Here is a 19178-nt window from a genome sequence, read left to right as displayed (position 1 = left end):
CCCCCCCCGCCAACGCACCCTCTCCGACCCTGGCGTGCAACCCCCCCCCCCCGCCAACACACCCTCCAACCCCAGGCATGCATCTCGCCCCCCTTCAACCCTGGGCATGCATCTCCTCGCCCCCAACAAACAACCTCTATCCCTGGTACCTGCCCCTAATCCTGAGTGTGCATCCCCCCCAGCCCTGGGTATGCATCCCAGCCCAATACATTCTTCATACACACATGTACCCTCAATTCCAGGCATGCATCCCCTCTGCACACCCTCCTCCAATCTTGGGCATGCATCCCCCCCATACACACCCCAGCCCTGGGTGTGCATCCCCACACGCACACATCCCCCCAGCTGTGAAAGTGCATCACCCCCATACACACACCCAACCCCGGGGCGTGCATTCCCCCCATATACACATACCCAACCTTGGGTGTGGATCCCCAACTATGGATGTGCATATTTCTCCCACGCACACATCTTCCAACTCTTGGCATGCATCCCCCCCCAACACACATTCTGCCCTGGATGTGTATTCCCCTATTACCTTCTCCCTACACCTACCCCTGGGCGTGCACCCCATCTACAAGTCCCCCCCCCATGTAAACACCCACCCTATCACTTTCCATTCTGCACAGAGATCCTCTCTGGAGTGAAGTATCGTCCTCTTTAGATAGAGAAAGGCAGTAGGAAATGCTTTTTCTCTTCTCTGTTTATGGTGTTTGCATGTTTCCTGAGTTAACTCAGTTTTAAAGGGATTCTCTTGTGGGGAATGGGTAACTGGTTTGAACTGTCCAATGTAGATGTGACACTGTTAAGATGTAAATAGTAGACAGTTCTTTGATCTGTTAAGTAGAAACCTCTTTAACTATTAAAGGGATTTAAAAGCCAATTTTCTTCACTATTTATACTGTTTGTTTTAAATTTTTCCATGTTATTGGTGAATCAGTGAGGTTTGTCTCCTAGGTTTTCAACGTTGAAGTTTCTAAATTATAAATAGTACAGGATAATGAAAGATTATTTCAGTTAGAATTTTTTTAAAAGGACACTTTAAACAAAAGTTTAAAAATGCTTATTACCAAATCTAAAATTTGGGACAAATATGCCATTCTTTAAAGGGAACAAATACAAGTCTGAATATAGAAATGTAATTTTGCATTTTAAAAAAATAAATCTTATTTAAAAAAAATTAAAATTAAATTTAAAAATTTAAAATCTTGATCCTTAATTTTAAACACGTATGTCAGTATTTGCTGGATTTGATCTTTGGGAACAAAACATTTTGCCAATACTTAAAAACCTGTAACTGAAACTTCCACCAGTCTGGCTGCATAGTCCAAATGGAAGAAAAGGCAAAATGTTAACAAATGGCATTAGAATCAGAATCAGAGATTATTAGGGTTGGAAGGGACCTCAGGAGATCATAGAGTCCAACCCCCTGCTCAGTAAGAGTGAATTAGATTGCTAAAATTTTTATTTATTCATTCTAGGGCAGTGTGTCTCAAACTTATTTGATCGGGCCTCCCTTTTGTTGTATCCGTAGTCCTTTATGCCCCTGCTCCTGCCACACTAGTACTTATACTGCTGCCCAGCTCTGCTGCTGCTGACAATGGTGCTGCTTTCAGAGCTGCCCTACTCTGAAGGCAGAGCGACTTCTCAGCCCCCACTCTCGAATACATTCTGTTCCTCTTGCCCCCCAATTTGAGAACCTCTGTGCTAGGGTGTGGCTAGTAGCACAAGATCGGTGTGTTAAAGTGTTCATTAACCTCATTTTGGCTCTTAGTCTTGCAGCTTTATTAATAGTGCATAATTTCTCCCCCAGTGCCCGCTTTAATATTAAAAAACCCCCAACAATCTTTCTACTAAGAAATTCACTTGTCAACTGGCCCTCATAGTGTTTAATATGGTGTATCGGCCAGTACTGGCTCAATCCAGCTCCACTGCTGCTTTATCTAACCTTCTCTAAGCCGAAGACTACTTATTCTCCTAAGAGCTTGCTGGATTCTGGAGCAGGTTTGTCTTATTAGAATGAAATGGTCAGACAATAACGTATTTAACAATTTTATTCCCAGTTGCTGACTGAGGATGAAAAGGAGAAATATGCAGAGATGGCTCGTAAATGGAGAGTGGAGAACTCCACCCAGACATCACTGAAACAGGTAAATGGGAAGGTAGAAGAAGAAACTTGGAATTTGGAGTGGGCTGAATAAGAGGAGTAACACAGTTACAGGGGCTGGTAAAAAATTGTGACACGCAGGGCCACCCTAAGAACTTATGAGAAGCCTACCTTCTGCCCCTTTTCCTTTGTTAGTGTAGAAATATGCATGGCTAGAATATTAGTTTGTAATTGTATCTTTCTTGGTAGTCCAGAAATGTCTTGAATTTACCAACAATGTAAATCTATAGTTGAGCGGCTTTACCTTCATCCTACAACTACTCTTAAATGGAGGAGAGAGCCTGCAGTTTGGTATTCTGCCACACTGTGGACTTTTCCTCCAGAGTCTGCCTTACTCTGGATTTGGGGTTGAAGCATAACTCTAATTAGGGCTATCATGTTAACAGGAAATGTTACTCCTTTTGCTGTGACAGTACTGTTAAGGTCACAGGCACTTGAGGTTGTAACTGTAAAGTATGTTGGTCTAAATACAAAATTATACCCGTTTAAAGGTGTGATTTCATAGCAGTTTAGTTAAGCCAATGCAACTCTGTGTGGACACATTTATGTTAGTTTTGCTTGCATTGTTAAATTTACAGTAGTACATAAACTTAAACCAACATAAGAGACAAGTTGCACCAGTTTAACTAAACTAGTTTAACTTAGGGCTTGGCTACACTTGCAAGTTAGAGCATATTAAATCAGCCCAAGGCACCCTAGCTCCTGAGGTATCCACACTGGAAAGGCATATAGGGCGCCTGGACTCTGTGGCTGGAGCGCCCCTGGTAGTCCACCTCCACAAGAAGCATATAGCTTGCTGCGCCCTGGCTGGAGCAGTAGAGTGTCATTGTGGACAATGTGTTTCATTACTGTGCTGTGATTGGCCTCCCGAAACGTCCCATAGTCCCTTCAAGTCAAGTGGCCACTCCCGTCATTGTTTTGAACTCTGCTGCAGGCCTGCAGATATCCCCTTTCAAAGCTCCATTTCTGACAGCTGACATGCTTATCTGCTCCGGGACAAAGCAAACCATTACTGTGGAATGCTGCAGAGGCAGGCGTTTGTGCATGTGTGAGCTGAATAAGAGGAGTAACACAGTTAGAGGGGTTGGTAAAAAATTGTGACACACGGGGCCACCCTAAGAACTTATGAGAAGCCTACCTTCTGCCCCTTTTCCTTTGTTAGTGTAGTGGTCTACACTACGCGTTTAAAACTATTTTAGCAGCGTTAAACCAATTTAACGCTGTACCCGTCCACACTACGAGGCCCTTTATACGATATAAAGGGCTCTTTAAATCGGCTTCTGTACTCCTCCCCAACGAGAGGAGTAGCGCTAAAATCGGTATTACCATATCGGATTAGGGTTAGTGTAGCCGCAAATCGACGGTATTGGCCTCCGGGCGGTATTCCACAGTGCACCACTGTGTCCACTCTGGACAGCAATCTCAGCTCGGATGCAGTGGCCAGGTAAACAGGAAAAGCCCTGTAAAATTTTGATTTTCATTTCCTGTTTGCCCAGCCTGGAGCTCTGATCAGCACGGGTGGTAATGCAGTCCCAAATCCAAAAAGAGCTCCAGCATGGACCGTACGGGAGATACTGGATCTGACCGCTGTATGGGGAGACAAATCTGTTCTATCAGAGCTCCGTTACAGAAAACAAAATGCCAAAGCATTTGAAAAAAAAATCTACAGCTACACAGTGCTGCGTGACAAGCGTAACGGGAAACCAGAGACTCAAACGGACGCTCATGGAGGGAGGGAGGGGGTACTGAGGACTCCAGCTATCCCACAGTCCACAGCAGTCACCGAAAAGTATTTGCATTCTTGGCTGAGCTCCCAATACCTGTATGTTCAAACACATTGTCCAGCGTGGTTCAGGGAATAGCTCATCAATTTACTCCCTCCCCCGCCTCGTGAAAGAAAAGGGAAAGAAATCGTTTCTTGACTTCTTTTAATGTCACCCTATGTCTACTGAATGCTGCTGGTAGACACGATGCTGCAGCAGTGAAGAGCAGTATCTGCGCCTCTCCCCTCCATGGTGGCAGACGGTGCAGTAGGACTGGTAATTGTCCTTCTTATGAACCCGTGAGTGCTCCTGGCTGGCTTCAGGTGAGGCTGGCCGGGGCCGCCTGGGTGAAAATAGGAATGACTCCCAGTCATTCCCAGTAGATGGGACAGAACGGCTGATAACCGTCTTCATCATAGCAACTGGGGGCTGAGCTTCAATCAGCCCCCTCCCTTTCATGTGAAAAGAAAAGATTCTGTACTGCCTGGACTCATAGCAGTGGGATGCTGGGCTCCTCTCCCCTACACTGCTTAATGTCCTGCCTAGACTATCATAGCACCGGGAGGCTGCATCCCCCTTATTTTATGTCACTAAAAACTCAGTGTTTCTTATTCCTGCATTCTTTATTACTTCATGACACAAATGGGGGGGGACTGCCACGGTAGCCCAGGAAGTTTGGGGGAAGAGGGAAGCAATGGGTTGGGTTGTTGCAGGGGCACCCCCCATGAATGGCATGTAGCTCATCATTTCTGCAGGATCTGACAAGGAGCAGCTGTACTCTCTGATACACTGCTTCTCTAGTACATTTGCCCCATATTCTAGGCAGGACTGACTCTATTTTTCGAAGCCATAAAGGAGGGATTGACTCGGAGAGTAATTCCCAGTTTTGCTTTTGCGCCCCCGGCCTATCTCAGCCAGGGGCACCCATGATAGCAGCAGACAGCACAGAAGGACAGATAACCGTCATCTCATTGCCAAATTACACTGGCAGCAGACGGTGCAGAACGACTGGTAACCATCTCTGCTATCATGCAAAAGCAAATGAATGCTGCTGTGTAGCGGAGTATCGCCTCTGTCCGCAGCATCCAGTACACATACGGTGACTGTAAAAAAAAAAAAAGCTTAATGGGCTCCATGATTGCCGTGCTATGGCGTCTGCCAGGGCAATCCAGGGAAAAAGGATGCGAAATGATTGTCTGCCGTTGCTTTCCCGGAGAAAGGAATGACTGACGACATTTACCCAGAACCACCTGCAACAATGATTTTTGCCCCATCAGCCACTGGGCTCTCCCCCGCCCCTTAGAATTCTGGGTTGAGACTGTGGGAACTATGGGATAGCTACGGAATAGCTACCCCCAGTGCAACGCTCCGGAAATCGACGCTAGCCTCGGACCATGGACACACACCGCCGAATTAATGTGCTTAGTGTGGCCGTGTGCACTCGACTTTATACAATCTGTTTTGTAAAACCGGTTTATGTAAAATCAGAATAATCCCGTAGTGTAGACGTACCCTGAGAGAGAGCGAGGCCTGGGGTGGGGGCTGATGTCAGGGTTTCCCACTGCTGTTGTCTGAACTTGCAAGACAGCATGCTGACACCCTCCCCCACATACACACAACGCACTCCTTGTCACACTCCACCCTTCCCCCCATTTGAAGAGCACACTGCGGCCACTTGCACTCTGGAATAGCTACCACAATGCACTGCTCTCTGTGGCGTTGCAAGAGCTGCTAATGTGGCCACACCACTGTGCTTGCAGCTGACAGTAAACACATGGCAGTGCTTTCCCTGCTGCTATCTCTAAGGGCTGGTTTAACTCCCGGCGCTCTACATCTGCAAGTGTAGCCACAGCCTTACACTGGTGCAACTGCTGTATCTAGACCGTCCCGGTTAATGCTGTTTCATTGTTACGTTGCTGATCAATTAAGGAACATGCTCATTTAAAGTTGCACAATGCTCCCTTCTAACGTCGTTTGGCAGCTGCCTGCTTTGTCCACTGCTTGCAGGAAGAGCAGCCTGTTGCGGCTAGCTGGTCGGGGCTTGGAACCAGGATGGACCGGCAGCCACCCTATCAGCTCCCCTAAGTTCCCTGTGCTTCCTTCCCCCCACTGCCATGTGCTGCTCCTGCCCTCTGCCTTGGAGCTGTGCCCAGAGACTCCTGCTTGCTGGGAAGTGGGGGAGGGGGCTAATGTCAGGGTGTCCCCCTCCCCCCTGCTCCTGCACCCTGCTTACCCCTTCTCCATATAGAGCAGGGAGGGGACACGGAAAGACAGAGAGAGCTTGGGGCAGCAGCTGCTGTCTCAACTTCTTGATCCACTTAAAAAGACAATGCACTTAAGAGTGGGTCAGCTTACTTAAAGGGGCAGTGTGCATCTCTCTCACACACATCTTGTATGTGGGAGAGAATGTCTCTGCTATGCTGTTTCCCCTCCCTCATGTTCCTGCTGCCCTTGCCACACCTCCAGGTACCTCCCCCAAAGCTCCCATTGGCCACAGTTCTCTGTTCCCGGCCAATGGGAGCTGTGGGGAGGCAGTACCTGGGGCAATGCATGGAGCCCTCTGCCCCACCCCACCCCAGGGACATGGTGCCGGCCACTTCTGAGAGTGGCGCGGGGCCTGCGGCACCATGGGGGGAAAATCCTGCAGGACGGATCCAAAGCCCTGAGGGGCCAGATCTGGCCCACGGGCATTAGGGTATGCCTGCACACGCCTATGCTGGTCATGTTCATTGTTAAACTTACTATTTCAGGACATCCCTTGAACTTACCTCCTCTCCAGGGTTGGGCATCTGTATTAAATAATATCTTTAAGGAAGGGAAAATTGCTTACCTTGTAATTCTGCTTCTCCAGCAGTGTTGTCATGCTTGTACACCTCAGAGTTTGAGGGGTTCAGATGAAAATGTAATTTGTCTTTTGTTCACACCATGAGCACTCACTTCTACATTGTCAATTACATGTTCTGAGAAGGTTGACTTCCTCTGTACTGTTTTTTTGGGTTTTTTTTAAGAAAAAATTCTTGGTGTAAGGGAGAAGTGTGTAGGTCTCTTACATATAACTGAAGTTTGGGGAGTCCTTGCTTCTACATTTTAAAAAGAGCTAGTTTAAATGTTCTGTGGCCTCTGATGTTCCTGAAGTTAGAGCATACTCTGGGGGCCAGAGCTCTGATGCCAGCCTGGAGGTGTATCAGAAGATAGAAAACCCTAAGAGTAATGAGAATTTTTTCGTGATTTGTACTGGAGACGCAGGACCCAAGATTGCAAATTCTGCATGATGATACCTTCAGAGAAGCAATAAATGGACATTGCTTACCCTGTCATTCTAACTTCTGACATATTGTGTAATAATGGCTAATAAAGTTGATGTGAAAGAAATTGTCTTTAGCTTGCTCTTTATAGGCTTTTCAGTTAGGGGGGAAACTGTGTTAGTGAGAGCCTAGGGGAAGGGGCAAAAGTCTGTAGGCTTGGAAGATATGTGACAAAGCTAAACATGGATGAATTGTCCTCCTGTGGATGTTTTTTTTAATTCAGAGGCTTGGCTATAGTTCTTCCCATGTGTTGGTAAATTGGTGTGGGCACCGCTAATATCCTGTGTGTCAGAGGAGAAAACATACCTGCTCATAATCTGCAGGTTCTGCCTGCATACTGCAAACTGTGATTATGTGAGTTTAGAAGGAGCAGTGCTGCCATCCATTTATAGAGGACAGAAGAGGAGTTATCTTATGGCCCTTCTTTGACTTTGGAGGAGCAGACTGTAGATTTAACTCTATTTTGTCTTCTGCAGCCTCCCAGTCAGATTTCTCCAGTTCCTGCACCACTGCCCATGCAGATACAGAGACGCACTTCTCTTCCAGATGCCATCAGTCTTTCTTGGAAGAATGATCAGGGTAGAGTAAACCTAAAGAAGCTTAATCCTAAGGATCTTGTAGTGTTGGATGACTTCCATAAGGAGCAGAATTGCTACATCTGGTTTATAGGCCTTAGCTGGGGAAAGTGGGAAATTCATGTTTATTTTAGATCTGAATATATTTATCATGTCAGACAAAAATTAACTTAGTTAAAATTACTATTGTAAGTTGTCCTACAGTAACAGAGGATTTCATAATAGAAATGTTGTTCATAATGTTCTGGGGGCAGTTTCTGCCCACAGATGTGTGTCTGTACCTCTTTTTAAACTTAATGGGAGTTGCATGTACATATTTGAGGACTGAATAAGGCCCTTAATGTCTGTAAATGATTGGAGATAAACCAAAATGAACTGCTGCAGGGAAGCATTTGTATTGTAACTTCCAATTTATTAGGGATATACAAGGCCTAGTCCAATGCTTATGTAAAGTATAACGGTGGGGAGTGTTTAGATGTCCGAGTGCAAGCTCAGAACAACAGTATAGACCCTGGATAACAGTACAACTTAGCAGGGGAGAAAGCAATTGTCAGTCAGTGCTGTACTTGCACATTGGCTGGCTAGTGTCTTACTAACTAGAGCCCTGAAAAGCCAATCTGTTCCTATCTGATACTTTGATCAGCATTGACTAGCCACAAAGGAAACAGAGCACTGGCACAGTGCTCTTCACCCTGCCTCTGAGAAGTGCTAGTATAATATACAGTAGCACTTACAAAATGCTGTAAACAGTCAAGCCACCAGCCAAGATACATAAAACCAGTGCAAGCACTTTTTAAAGAGAGAATGGGCTAGGCTGGGGGTGAGGGAATATCCTTTGTCTGTGTTTCAGTGACAACTATCTGTATAGTCCTCACTGAGAGTAGTCAATATTGTAGTAGTTCGGACCTGTTGCTATGCTAAGTCTATGAGCATTGTTTCTTGTTTGTATCATACGTAACTTGTCACGTGTTCTTGCACTGTTATTTTAGAGGTGAGCTCTCTCTAAGGGCTCTTTGATTCTTTTCAGCCCTCCACAGGGTAAAAGCACTATATCCTTAGTTCAGTCTGCCTCCCACTGGATCTGGTTGAAGCTTAATGTGTTGTTTAGAGTTCCTGGTATCGGTGACATTTCCCATCCCTACTTAGAGACAAAATCTTGGAGAGCTTTATTGGAGGGAGGCATGAGCGGTGCTGGTTGATGGATTCCAGGCCCCTGGCATTCTTGTTAACCTGTGCTGTGATATTTACAAACAGTACCATCTGAGTTAAGCTGGAGGTGAACTGTGACAGCAGAATCTCCTGATTTATGCAAGTGTCCTTTTAACAGTTACCTTGTCCTCCTACATGCCACTCCCTATTTGTTTTATCCAATGGTTATCCTGTGTCTTTACTCAGTTGTGTGGCCTAACATAGTGGGGCCTTGATCTTCGATTGGGGCCTGTAAGTGCTGCTGCAATATAAATAATAATGTTCACTGAATGAAAAAAAACTTGCTTGCTCTCTCCTCTAGTGACTCCTGCAAATTTTTCCTTCCAGCTGTGCTTGGGAACATCTTCTACTTCCTGAACATTTACAGTCATGGAGAGCTCCCCTCTCCCTGTGAGCAGCGCTTCCTCCCTTGTGAGATTGGCTGTGTCAAATACTCATTACAGGATGGCATAACAGCAGACTTCCACCGCTTTGTAGATCCCGGTGAGCCTTAAGGGACAGACGGAGGGGAGGGAACTCATCATTTCAGTTGTGTGGAAGGATGAAGACTTTCTAACCTCACTTCTCCCAACCCAGTTCATAAGACACGGTCCTGTTTCCAGAGGTTGAGCATTTTAGGTAGATAGATAAATGCCTGTGGTTAATGCTGTCTTCTACTAAAGTCTGCAGAAAGGTGGCCTTTGGCATCCGACTGAGTAAGAACTTGGAAGGTAAAAGAAATCTTGTAAGAAAGTAGTTGAAATAAAAGCCTTTACGAAGCTGTCTAGCCATCAGCTGGAAGAAAAACTACTACTGTGTAGGTGGGATGCTGCATGCTTGTGTGCATTGGATTTAATAGTAAAATGCATTTGCCTAGATAGCAGCCGAAACACACAGGTATGCAACAGGTTGTAAAATGTGTATTGTGCAGTGTTTGTGCAAATGAGTATAAATAAGAAAATAAGTTTTAAATAAGTGAACATTCATGGCGGTTATGCAAGGACACACGATGGTAAATAAAGCTATTAACTAAGCTGTTATGGGATAAGAGGGAAGGTTCTCTCATGGACTGGTAACTGGTTAAAAGATAGGAAACAAAGGGTAGGAATAAATGGTCAATTTTCAGAATGGAGAGAGGTATATAGTGGTGTCCCCCAGGAGTCTGTTCTGGGACCAGTCCTATTCAACATATTCATAAATGATCTGCAAAAGGGGGTAAACAGTGAGGTGGCAAAATTTGCAGATGATACAAAACTACTCAAGATAGTTAAGTCCCAAGCAGACTGAAGAGCTACAAAAGGATCTCGCAGAACTGAGTGACTGGGCAACAAAATGGCAGATGAAATTCAGTATTGATAATTGGAAAACATAATCCTAACTATATATATAGAATGATGGGGTCTAAATTAGCTGTTACCACTCAGGAAAGAGATCTTGGAGTCATTGTGGATAGTTTTCTGAAAACATCCACTCAATGTGCAGCAGCAGTCAAAAAAGTGAGTAGAAAGTTGGGAATCATTGAGAGGGATAGATAATAAGACAGAATATATCATATTGCCCCTATATAAATCCATGGTACGCCCCCGTCTTGAATACTGTGTGCAGATGTGGTCACCTCATCTCAAAAAAGATACTGGAATTGGAAAAGGTTCAGAAAAGGAAAACAAAAATGATTAGGGGTATGGAACGGCTTCCATATGAGAAGAGATTAATAAGACTGGGACTTTTCAGCTTGGAAAAAAGACGACTAAGGGGAGATAAAATCATGACTGATGTGGAGAAAGTAAATAAGGAATTGTTATTTATTCCTTCTCATAACATAAAAACTAGGGGTCACCAAATGAAATTAATAGGCAGCGGGTTTAAAACAAACAAAAGAGAGGTTTTTTTTTCACACTGCGCACAGTGAACCTGTGGAACTCCTTGCCGGAGGATGTTGTGAAGGCCAGGACTATAACAGGTTTCAAAAAAGAACTAGATACATTCATGGAGGATAAGTCCATCAATGGCTATTAGCCAGGATGGGCAGGGATGGTGTCCCTAGTCTCTGCCTGAAGCTGGGAATGGGTGACGGGATGGATCTCTTGATGATTACCTGTTCTGTCCATTCCCTGTGGGGCATTGGCCACTGTCGGGAGAAAGGATACTGGGCTAGACGGACCATTAGTCTGACCCAGTATGGCCATTCTTATAGCACAACGAGGTATTCATTATTTAGTGTTTGTGTATCTGTTTCTTGCTTGATAATGTGTATTCTCTCTGCCCTCTTGCAGGAGAGGTGCCACGTGGCTTTCGGTTTCATTGTCAAGCAGCAAGTGAGTATCAGAGAAGGGAAGGGGTGGGATGCAGGGTTTGGCAGTTCCACTGACTTGTGTACACCAGTCCTTCAAACATTTTCCTTGCTTGTGAGAAGTGATGTTTCTCTAAGAACTGTGCATCTCGCATCCAAGAGAGAGATGGGCACTAGAGCAAACTTCCTGAGGGATTTCATAATGCTGTGTCTTCTGTAGACTAAAAGCTCTTCTTTCTGAATAACCTCTGACACTTTTCACTAATGATGGTGTCTTGCCCAAATGTCCATTGTGAGTAATCATGTCTTGGTTATGATCTGCCCTCCCACATGGAATTCCAGTTAGCTTCAGTATTTCTGTTCTAAACAACTGTGTAACTTCAGTGTGTGATGTTTCATAGCTGTCGTTTCCATCTCTGAGGTGGCTGCCTTTCAGTGGTGGGTAAAGCATCTCCACCATGTGTGCACGTAGCTTGTAAAAAATAAATAAATGGGTAAAAAAAATACACTGGAATCTTGTTTTTCCCCAGACTGGAAGATGCTAATATAAAGTATCATTATTAAAGAGGAACCTCTAGAAATACAAACCTAATACTTCTCTATGCAGCATTGACATTCAGCAAGTTAAAGTATTCTTACAACCCTGTCGGTTGGCCCTCTCTGCTGTTTTGGCTTGCACTGCTTTGTTTTTGCCTTTCCCTTGTATCGCCATTTGAGCAGTGTTTATAGATTCCAGTTAGTGGACTTCTGTCACTACACACACTGCTAACTGACGCAGCTCCTGCTTCCCTTTATCAAAATGCTTGGGTAACTCTCTTTAAAGCAGCATAGGGCTCTCACCTCAGATCATCCCAGTTCTTGGGGGAAAATAAGTAGGTGCACGTTAAAGGTGAGGTTCTGGTGGGTGCATGAATCTTGCAGATTTCGCTTGTGGATGGTAGGTGGGACTGGGAGTAGAGAAAGGAGTGTGTTTCTTTAAAAAAAAAAAAAAAAAGACTGCTCATGTCCCATTTTTCTCTCTCCTCATTAACCTCCATTAGGCGATGCCACTCACAAGATCCCCATCTCTGGTTTTGAGCTCTCGAATGCTGGTCACCCTGTTGTGTTACGTGAACTTTACTCGTTTGTTCGGCCAAACCGTGGCAGGTGGCCACCTGTGTACTGCAAGGTACAATCCAGCCCCCTCTAAGTTAGATCAGCCTTTCAGAACACACAGTCCTATTGTAGCTGCCCAAAGAAGCCTTTATAGCAAGGGTGGGGAACCTTTGGCCAGCTGCTTAATTTCATCCGGCCTGTGGTTAGTCTCCATGCCGCAGGCAGGAAGCCCCAAGCCTCAGTGTCCTTCCGCCCCCCCATGGGGCTGGAGCCACAAGCACTGCCTCGCCCTGCTGCAGGGGGAAGCGAGGTTTGCTAGGCCATTAAAAGTCTGGTTGGCTCCACGCAGCTCCCAGAAGTGGCTGGCATGTGCCTGCGGCCCCTGGGCACAGTGGTAATCAGGGAAGCTCCACATGCTGCTCCCCCAGTGATGGTTCCACAGCCCCCCTTAACTGGGAACTGTGGCCAATGCGAGCGGCGGGGGCGGTGCCTACGGGGATGGGCCTCCTGGCCATGCCTCCACTGAGGGACTGGACATGCCAGCCACTTTTGGGAGCAGCATGAAGCCACGGCAGGCAGGGAGCCTGCCTTAGACCCACTGTGCCACCGACCAGGAGCCACCTGAAGTAAGTGCTGTCTGGCCGGAGCTCACACCCTGAACCCCTTGCCGCAGATCGGAATCCCCTCCCGCACCCTAATTCCGTCCCAGAGTCTGCACCCCCCCATCACACCTCATCCACAGCCTAAGCCCCCTCCTGCACCCAAACTCCCTCCTGGAGCCTGCACCCCGAACATCCTCCCACACTTCAACCCCCGTCCCAGTCCTGAGCCCCTTCCTGGACTCCAAACCCCTTGGCCCCAGACCAGAGCCCCCTCCTACACCCCAAACCTCTCATCCCCAGCCCCACCCGAGATCCCGCACCCCGAGCCGGAGCCCTCTTTAGGACACAGGGAGAACCTTCAGGAAGAGTGAAAATGGCTTTGTGCAAGAATTAAAATAGCTGGAGAAGATGGTTTAGGAATGAGGTGCGGGTGGGGGAGATAACTAAACTCCATTCCATAGCTGTAGTTGTGTTGTGGAGCATATGACAGTGAAACTTTTTTCTCTCTAGTCTGATGACTGGTACAGAGTCAACTGGTGTCTGAAGTGGATGGCGAAGGAAGCAGGTGAGAAGTTAATTTTTTAAGATTGTAAGGAGTCTTAGTATCTCAGCAGCATTTCCTCTGGCCCACCTATATTTGTCAAAATTTCTGCCCTTCCTTCTCCTCTTCTTGTCTCGGTCTTCTCTGAATAACAGGCACTGAGAACCAGCTGGAGCTTCGCAGTGTGGAAAACCTGGTGGTGGAACTGTACCAGCGGAAACTTCAAAAGGAGCCTTCCAAGACCTGGGTGCGCAACCTGCTGGATGTCTTCGTGTGGGATTACTCCAGTAACACTCGGTATGCTGGCATTGCTCTTCCCTATTTCCTGAACAGGAAGATGTTATAGTGGTAACTGACTGTTAGCCAGGTGCTTTATACTGTCCCCCAGTCCTCTGCACACATACCTTTCTTACTTCAATGTTAGGTTAGCTGAAAACTCTAGTTTCATCATTAAGGCTGGTCCTCCTTGGATCATGGCTCAGATGTGGCTGGAAGAAATGCGCTCTTGGACAGTATGTCTGATTTTTCAAGCATAAGCATAGGTTTGAAGGCTGTGAAGCAAAGGCTTGTGGGTTTGACTTGAGAGTGGAAAGGGATGGGGTGAGATACTTCCATGTGCTTGTGTTTGGGAGGTATAATCTCAAATATGAACATCTTTGCTGCTTTGAATTTCGTAAACTCATTAAGGTTGCATTAAGAAAAGGTTTGGAAGAATGTTTACTTCATTAATAATCCATTGGATTAAAGTAGTCAGATGTTCTTATTTGTACTCCATAAATTAAAATACAGGTAAATTGTTGGAATTATCCTGCTGGACTGTATATCCATTTCTGTCTGCCAAAATAGGTTTTTTTTAATAGAGGTGCTTAGGTTAGAAATTAGAGCAAGGTTCTCTTTTCATCCATGAAAATCCATTGATTTAACTGGGTTTTCATGTATATGTCTGAGAGCGAAACACCTTATATTGAATAAGATTCAGTTTTAATACATTTCTTACCTTACGTTCACTTTTTGAACGTGTATCATGGACAGTAAAGATAGAAGAAGTCTTGGTTTCACTTTCAGGTTCTCATATACTAGCACAGTGCTGCAACATCTGGGCTGCAAATGCTGCAGGAGAAGTTTAAAGTGACACTGTCAATTTACTTCTGACATTTTACCTGCTATTGTTATAAGTAACAACTAAGACTAAACTTTTTAACACTAAGATTATAGGAGAGAAATATCTGTCTGGTTATTGTTAGTTTTTGACAGCACTCTCTGTAGTCAGTGTTATTTCCTTTGTATAGTCATTTCCCCCTGTTTCTGTGGGTTATTCACACACCAACAGGGAAAAGAAACTGTCCTTTTAATAATAATAATTAAAAAAAAAAAGGGGGGGGGGGACCTTGTGACTACAAAATCACAAACTCCCAGGGAGAATCTGGGGCAGGTATAGTACCAAAAACTACTTTTAAGACTTTGAAATTAAAAAGGCTTCAAGTGGATGGTTTTACTTAAATTCACTTTTCTTGCCTTTTTTTAAAAAGAAAGAGAATTTCTATTAGGTTTTATAAAACTACAACCTCTTAACTAAATGTAAATTTAAGGGGCCAAGCTATGTGACATGGTCCCTTTTTATAATTTAATCTGTTACTTTTGGGCACCAAGACTGTGCCAGGAGTTTTCTAGGTCTGGGTTTAATTACATTGAAAGTGACTAGAAGAAAGGGAGGGTAGTATCAGCCAAAGGGTTTCTAAACCAGCTAGATTAGTTATATCCATCTCAATTAAGGGTTTAGTTTTGTTTCCATTGTGAACTCAGACGAATTTCAATCTGCACTTAGGTGCAAGTGGCATGAAGAGAATGACATCCTGTTCTGTGCTTTAGCGTCCTGCAAGAAAACTGCGTGAGTACTGTGAAGGGGATGTGTCTGATACGTTGCAGACAATTCTTAGCTTCTGGACTCTCTAGCCCTATACTTCTGGCTTCTCTAATCCTCTGAGGAAGGTTGTTCCAAAGTCTTGTTTTTGTAATGGCTTCCTTTTCTCTAAGTATCTCTTCATTAGTGTCCCCTATTGTTTTCTGTAGTTTGAATATTAGCAACATGATCATCATATAATATCCCATGATATCAGTGCCTGCATAGACGTAGTTTGACTTCTATATTTGTGGGGGCAAGGGGCTTACTACTATTAATAGGTATAGGTCTAATGTCTGGATTTATCGATTGTTAGTGGTATTTAAATTAGTGTATTTGAAATCACAGATAAAGTTTACGTTCAGTATTTAATCACCCTTAATGTTTTGTTTTAACTTAATTTGCGCCATTTACAAGCTACCCCTTTAAAGATTAACATGTGCATAAAAACAAATTCCTGACTAAACAGAAACAAGCAATTTCATGTAACTATGAATTGTTTCCCTGTTTTTAGATGCAGATAAATGTGCAATCCACACATCAGACAAATCCATTGCTAAAGCCTGTCCCCTTTGCCCATCTGCCTAAGCACATTCCACTCACATTTAACTTTCCTTGTTCACTCTGTCACTCACTTGGGCTTGGCACATTCAATGCGGTAACTGCACAGACCCTTGGAAGCAGCTCAGATCTTGTGTTCACTTGCTACAATGTTACCCGTGCTGATTAGAACGTGGCCCCGATGTCTAGATGGCTGTGTTTCTGGTTCAAGTCTCTTCTTTCATAGGCTAGTAAAACTGAAAAGGCTGCAAGCTGGAGCTCTGCTGTGAGGCATCAGGAACTGCTCTCCTGCCTTCCCTTTATGCAGCCCAGGTGGGGAAACTGACCTGGAAGCACAGAGTCCCTCGCGTCACCGCTCGCCACCCCAGATGTTCCTCTAGGAGGCTGGGGGTGGCGGTGATGGCAAGTAGCAACACCAGGCGCCCTGTGAGTCCAGCTCAGTTTCCCCACCTGGGCTGTGCTAGGAGGCATCAGGAGCTGCTCTCCTGCCCTTCCCTTACACAGCTCACATGGGGAAACTGAGCTGGGTGCACACAGGGCCTGGTGTCACCACTTGTGCCCTTCCCCTCCCTGAACATTTCTTCTCAGGTAGGAAGCAGGGCCAGATAGAAGGGAGAAATCTCAGCGTACCTCCCCATGCATTACCTCTGCAATAAATCCAGTTTAGGGGGGCAGTGCTCCCCCCAATCTCTTCCCATGAGTGCCTGTGCTTTGGGTGTCTGGTGACTCTGATTGCTCTGATGTATTAGAAGTATATTGAGGATTGTGCCATCTGCATTATAGTTCACTGTGCTTTCTTAATAGCAGCTTAGAGTTCCTGTGTTGGGGTGAAATATAGTGAAGACTTTCTCCCAATTTCTATCCTAGAAATTCACATATGACCCCGCGCCCTGTGCTTTTTGGAAGTAAAAGTAGGGGTAATTTAGGCAAATATCCATTAAATAATTGCATTATCTCCCCAACAGTTGGATATAGAAGCAGTCTTCCTGTTCAAACTGATTTAATAATGCTGTGCACCATTAAACAATTGTCATGTTTCATCCTGGGTGATGGGGGCAAGTGATTCTTGTAGCTTCATGCATAATTTTTAAAGAAGGTTGGCCTTTTTTCTGGATGAAAAGATGTTATTAGGATGTAGTCCTCCTATCTCACCTCCACCCCCACACTTCAAAGTGTTGTTGATAGCAGCTATTCCTTCTGTATGTCTTTCCCTGTAAGAGGGGTGAGGCCATGCTGCCTTTGTATATAAGAAATACAGTACAGAATTCTCATCAGAACTCTTTTTTTCCTTTGCTCAATGTAGTTATTGCATCAGTAACACTCTGGCAAGTGTGTATGGAGTCTCGCTCACAACAGCTCACCTACCTCTGCAAGACTATGATTCCAGCAACAATATGAATCCCAAGGTGGTGGTGCTGGATGCTGGACGTTTCCAGGTCATCTTCTTTGAATTTGTGCTGAATTATTTCAGGCAGCTATGACTACTCTTTTCCTGAAGGTGGCCTGGTTTCTTTCTGGGGCAGTGGAGTTGACCTCCCAGTGTCAGAGTGGCTATATTCACTTGTACAGCAGGTGACATCCTGGTTCATAATGCACAACGGTTATTGGGAAAGCCAACCAGGAAAGTTCTCCACTAGCTGACTAGACATCTTTCTGAAGTTTGTCCCAACCATTTGCTACAAAATCTCTAATCTAACCGTGAAGTCCTCCAAAATATATCTGCAAAAATGCTTCTTTTAGAATAAGAGGCAGGGAGAATTAACCTGTTTAAATCCTATGCAAATAAGCAACCAGATATTCTGTCTTGCCTAAATCTTTACCCGGCACTCTTGGGTATTGTGAGTAGGTGTGGTGGATGCTATGTGAAAGAGAACATTTCTCTGTTCTGAGAAGGGGGCTTGAATTTTTTCTGCTACAGAAGCTGAGGGCTCAGAATCCTGGTTATAATCGATACTTCAGTGCTCCAGTTGAGAAGCAAGGTGCTGCCTCTTCTGCTGGTGAGTTTGAGACTTCCAGATTTGGGAAAGGAAAGAATGAGGATTAAGTCTTTATCAAATGACTGTGGCACTGTCCTTCTTTGCCCCCCTTGTCTCTGGATACAGTAAATGGCCAGATGATCATCACAACACCTCCCGTGGGTGGTACAGCTTCAGCTCGTTCATGTATACAGTTGCAGATTTGGCTGAACGCCTAATGTCTGTCCTTAATCAGATGGGCCAGTGGTTTTACTGGAAAGAATTCCCAGAGCCAAAAAGGGCTTCTCCAATTCATTGTGTTCAGCATTCCTTGTGTGCTGTTACCTCCAGCTCCTGCAGCCCTCCTTTCTCTCAACATACACCAGGGTTGAGAGAGGACTTCCTGGTGGGTATTTGGGATAGAGTTGTCTTCCCATCATGTCATCTTGTATAAAAAGTACAGTACATACAAACTCAATGAATACTTGTTGCAGTGTGACTTCCATTATAAACTTGACTCCTTGAAAATCTGCCTTTTTGGGGCTAAAACATTCGTTAGTTGGTCAGAGCGCAAAGATGACATTAATTTTATGAAAAATGAGAGCTGCATTTTCCAGGTACTTCTGAGTTAAGTGAGCAAGGGAAACAGATCTTCTTCCTAAGCCACAAAGTATGACATTTTCACAAGGGTATCTGAAATGTCAGATCATGGCTAGTCTTCAGTGAGGGCTAGTAACTGTGAGTTTGCAAGAAAAACAATTTAAATAGTCTTTAAAATCTTTTTTTACTGCATATACAATCTTGCTATATTTCAAGTTGCAGTAATGTGGAGTTGGAGCAAACGCTCTTTACGTAGTTCATAAAGAAAAGCAAAACAACTAACTTTTCCTTTAATGCTCTTGGCAGTATTAACCCACATGTTTGGCATGTACTGTGCCAAATTCTGCTCTAGCTCTGTATAACCTCACTAAAGGCAGTGGTTTGCTTGGAGCAACAGACAGTGGACCAGTTCCTGCTTTTCAAGTTCAATAGCTGTGTGCAATATGGGTGGACTGACATTGCTAGGAGAACCTAACTCTTGCCTTTTTAGACTTTGTCCTTAAATGCTCAATTTTAACATTACTCTGATGAAGATTTACATTTAACTTGTAATTTTACACATGTGCTCAGACATCTGAATGCCTAATAGAAAATGTGAAAGGGCAAACTAAGTTTCCATACCAACCGAAAGAATCC

At 44.7% G+C, this 19178-nt stretch overlaps 2 protein-coding genes across 3 annotated transcripts in view; one reads left to right on the top strand and one right to left on the bottom strand.

Annotated features, from left to right (window-relative positions):
- Window positions 1-19178, bottom strand: part of GPA33 (glycoprotein A33) — a 208447-nt gene that overhangs the window by 150886 nt on the left and 38383 nt on the right. The gene's annotated exons all lie outside the window — the stretch shown is intronic.
- MAEL (maelstrom spermatogenic transposon silencer) overlaps window positions 1-19178 on the top strand; it is a 41373-nt gene that overhangs the window by 21118 nt on the left and 1077 nt on the right. Inside the window, exons 2-11 of one of the 2 annotated variants that reach the window (XM_050959984.1) lie at window positions 2064-2150; window positions 7712-7814; window positions 9347-9502; window positions 11272-11313; window positions 12329-12456; window positions 13496-13550; window positions 13682-13823; window positions 15352-15414; window positions 17291-17423; window positions 17906-17984. In XM_050959984.1, the coding sequence (XP_050815941.1) occupies window positions 2064-2150; window positions 7712-7814; window positions 9347-9502; window positions 11272-11313; window positions 12329-12456; window positions 13496-13550; window positions 13682-13823; window positions 15352-15414; window positions 17291-17423; window positions 17906-17984 (988 nt within the window). The remainder of the gene's footprint in view (window positions 1-2063; window positions 2151-7711; window positions 7815-9346; window positions 9503-11271; window positions 11314-12328; window positions 12457-13495; window positions 13551-13681; window positions 13824-15351; window positions 15415-17290; window positions 17424-17905; window positions 17985-19178) is intronic. The other variant, XM_050959993.1, reaches the window with a different exon arrangement.

This window comes from Gopherus flavomarginatus, chromosome 1 (assembly GCF_025201925.1).
Source record: "Gopherus flavomarginatus isolate rGopFla2 chromosome 1, rGopFla2.mat.asm, whole genome shotgun sequence".
Lineage (NCBI taxonomy): Eukaryota > Metazoa > Chordata > Testudines > Testudinidae > Gopherus > Gopherus flavomarginatus.
Note: the sequence above shows the minus strand (reverse complement) of the source record. Positions and strands in the feature narration are given on the sequence as shown.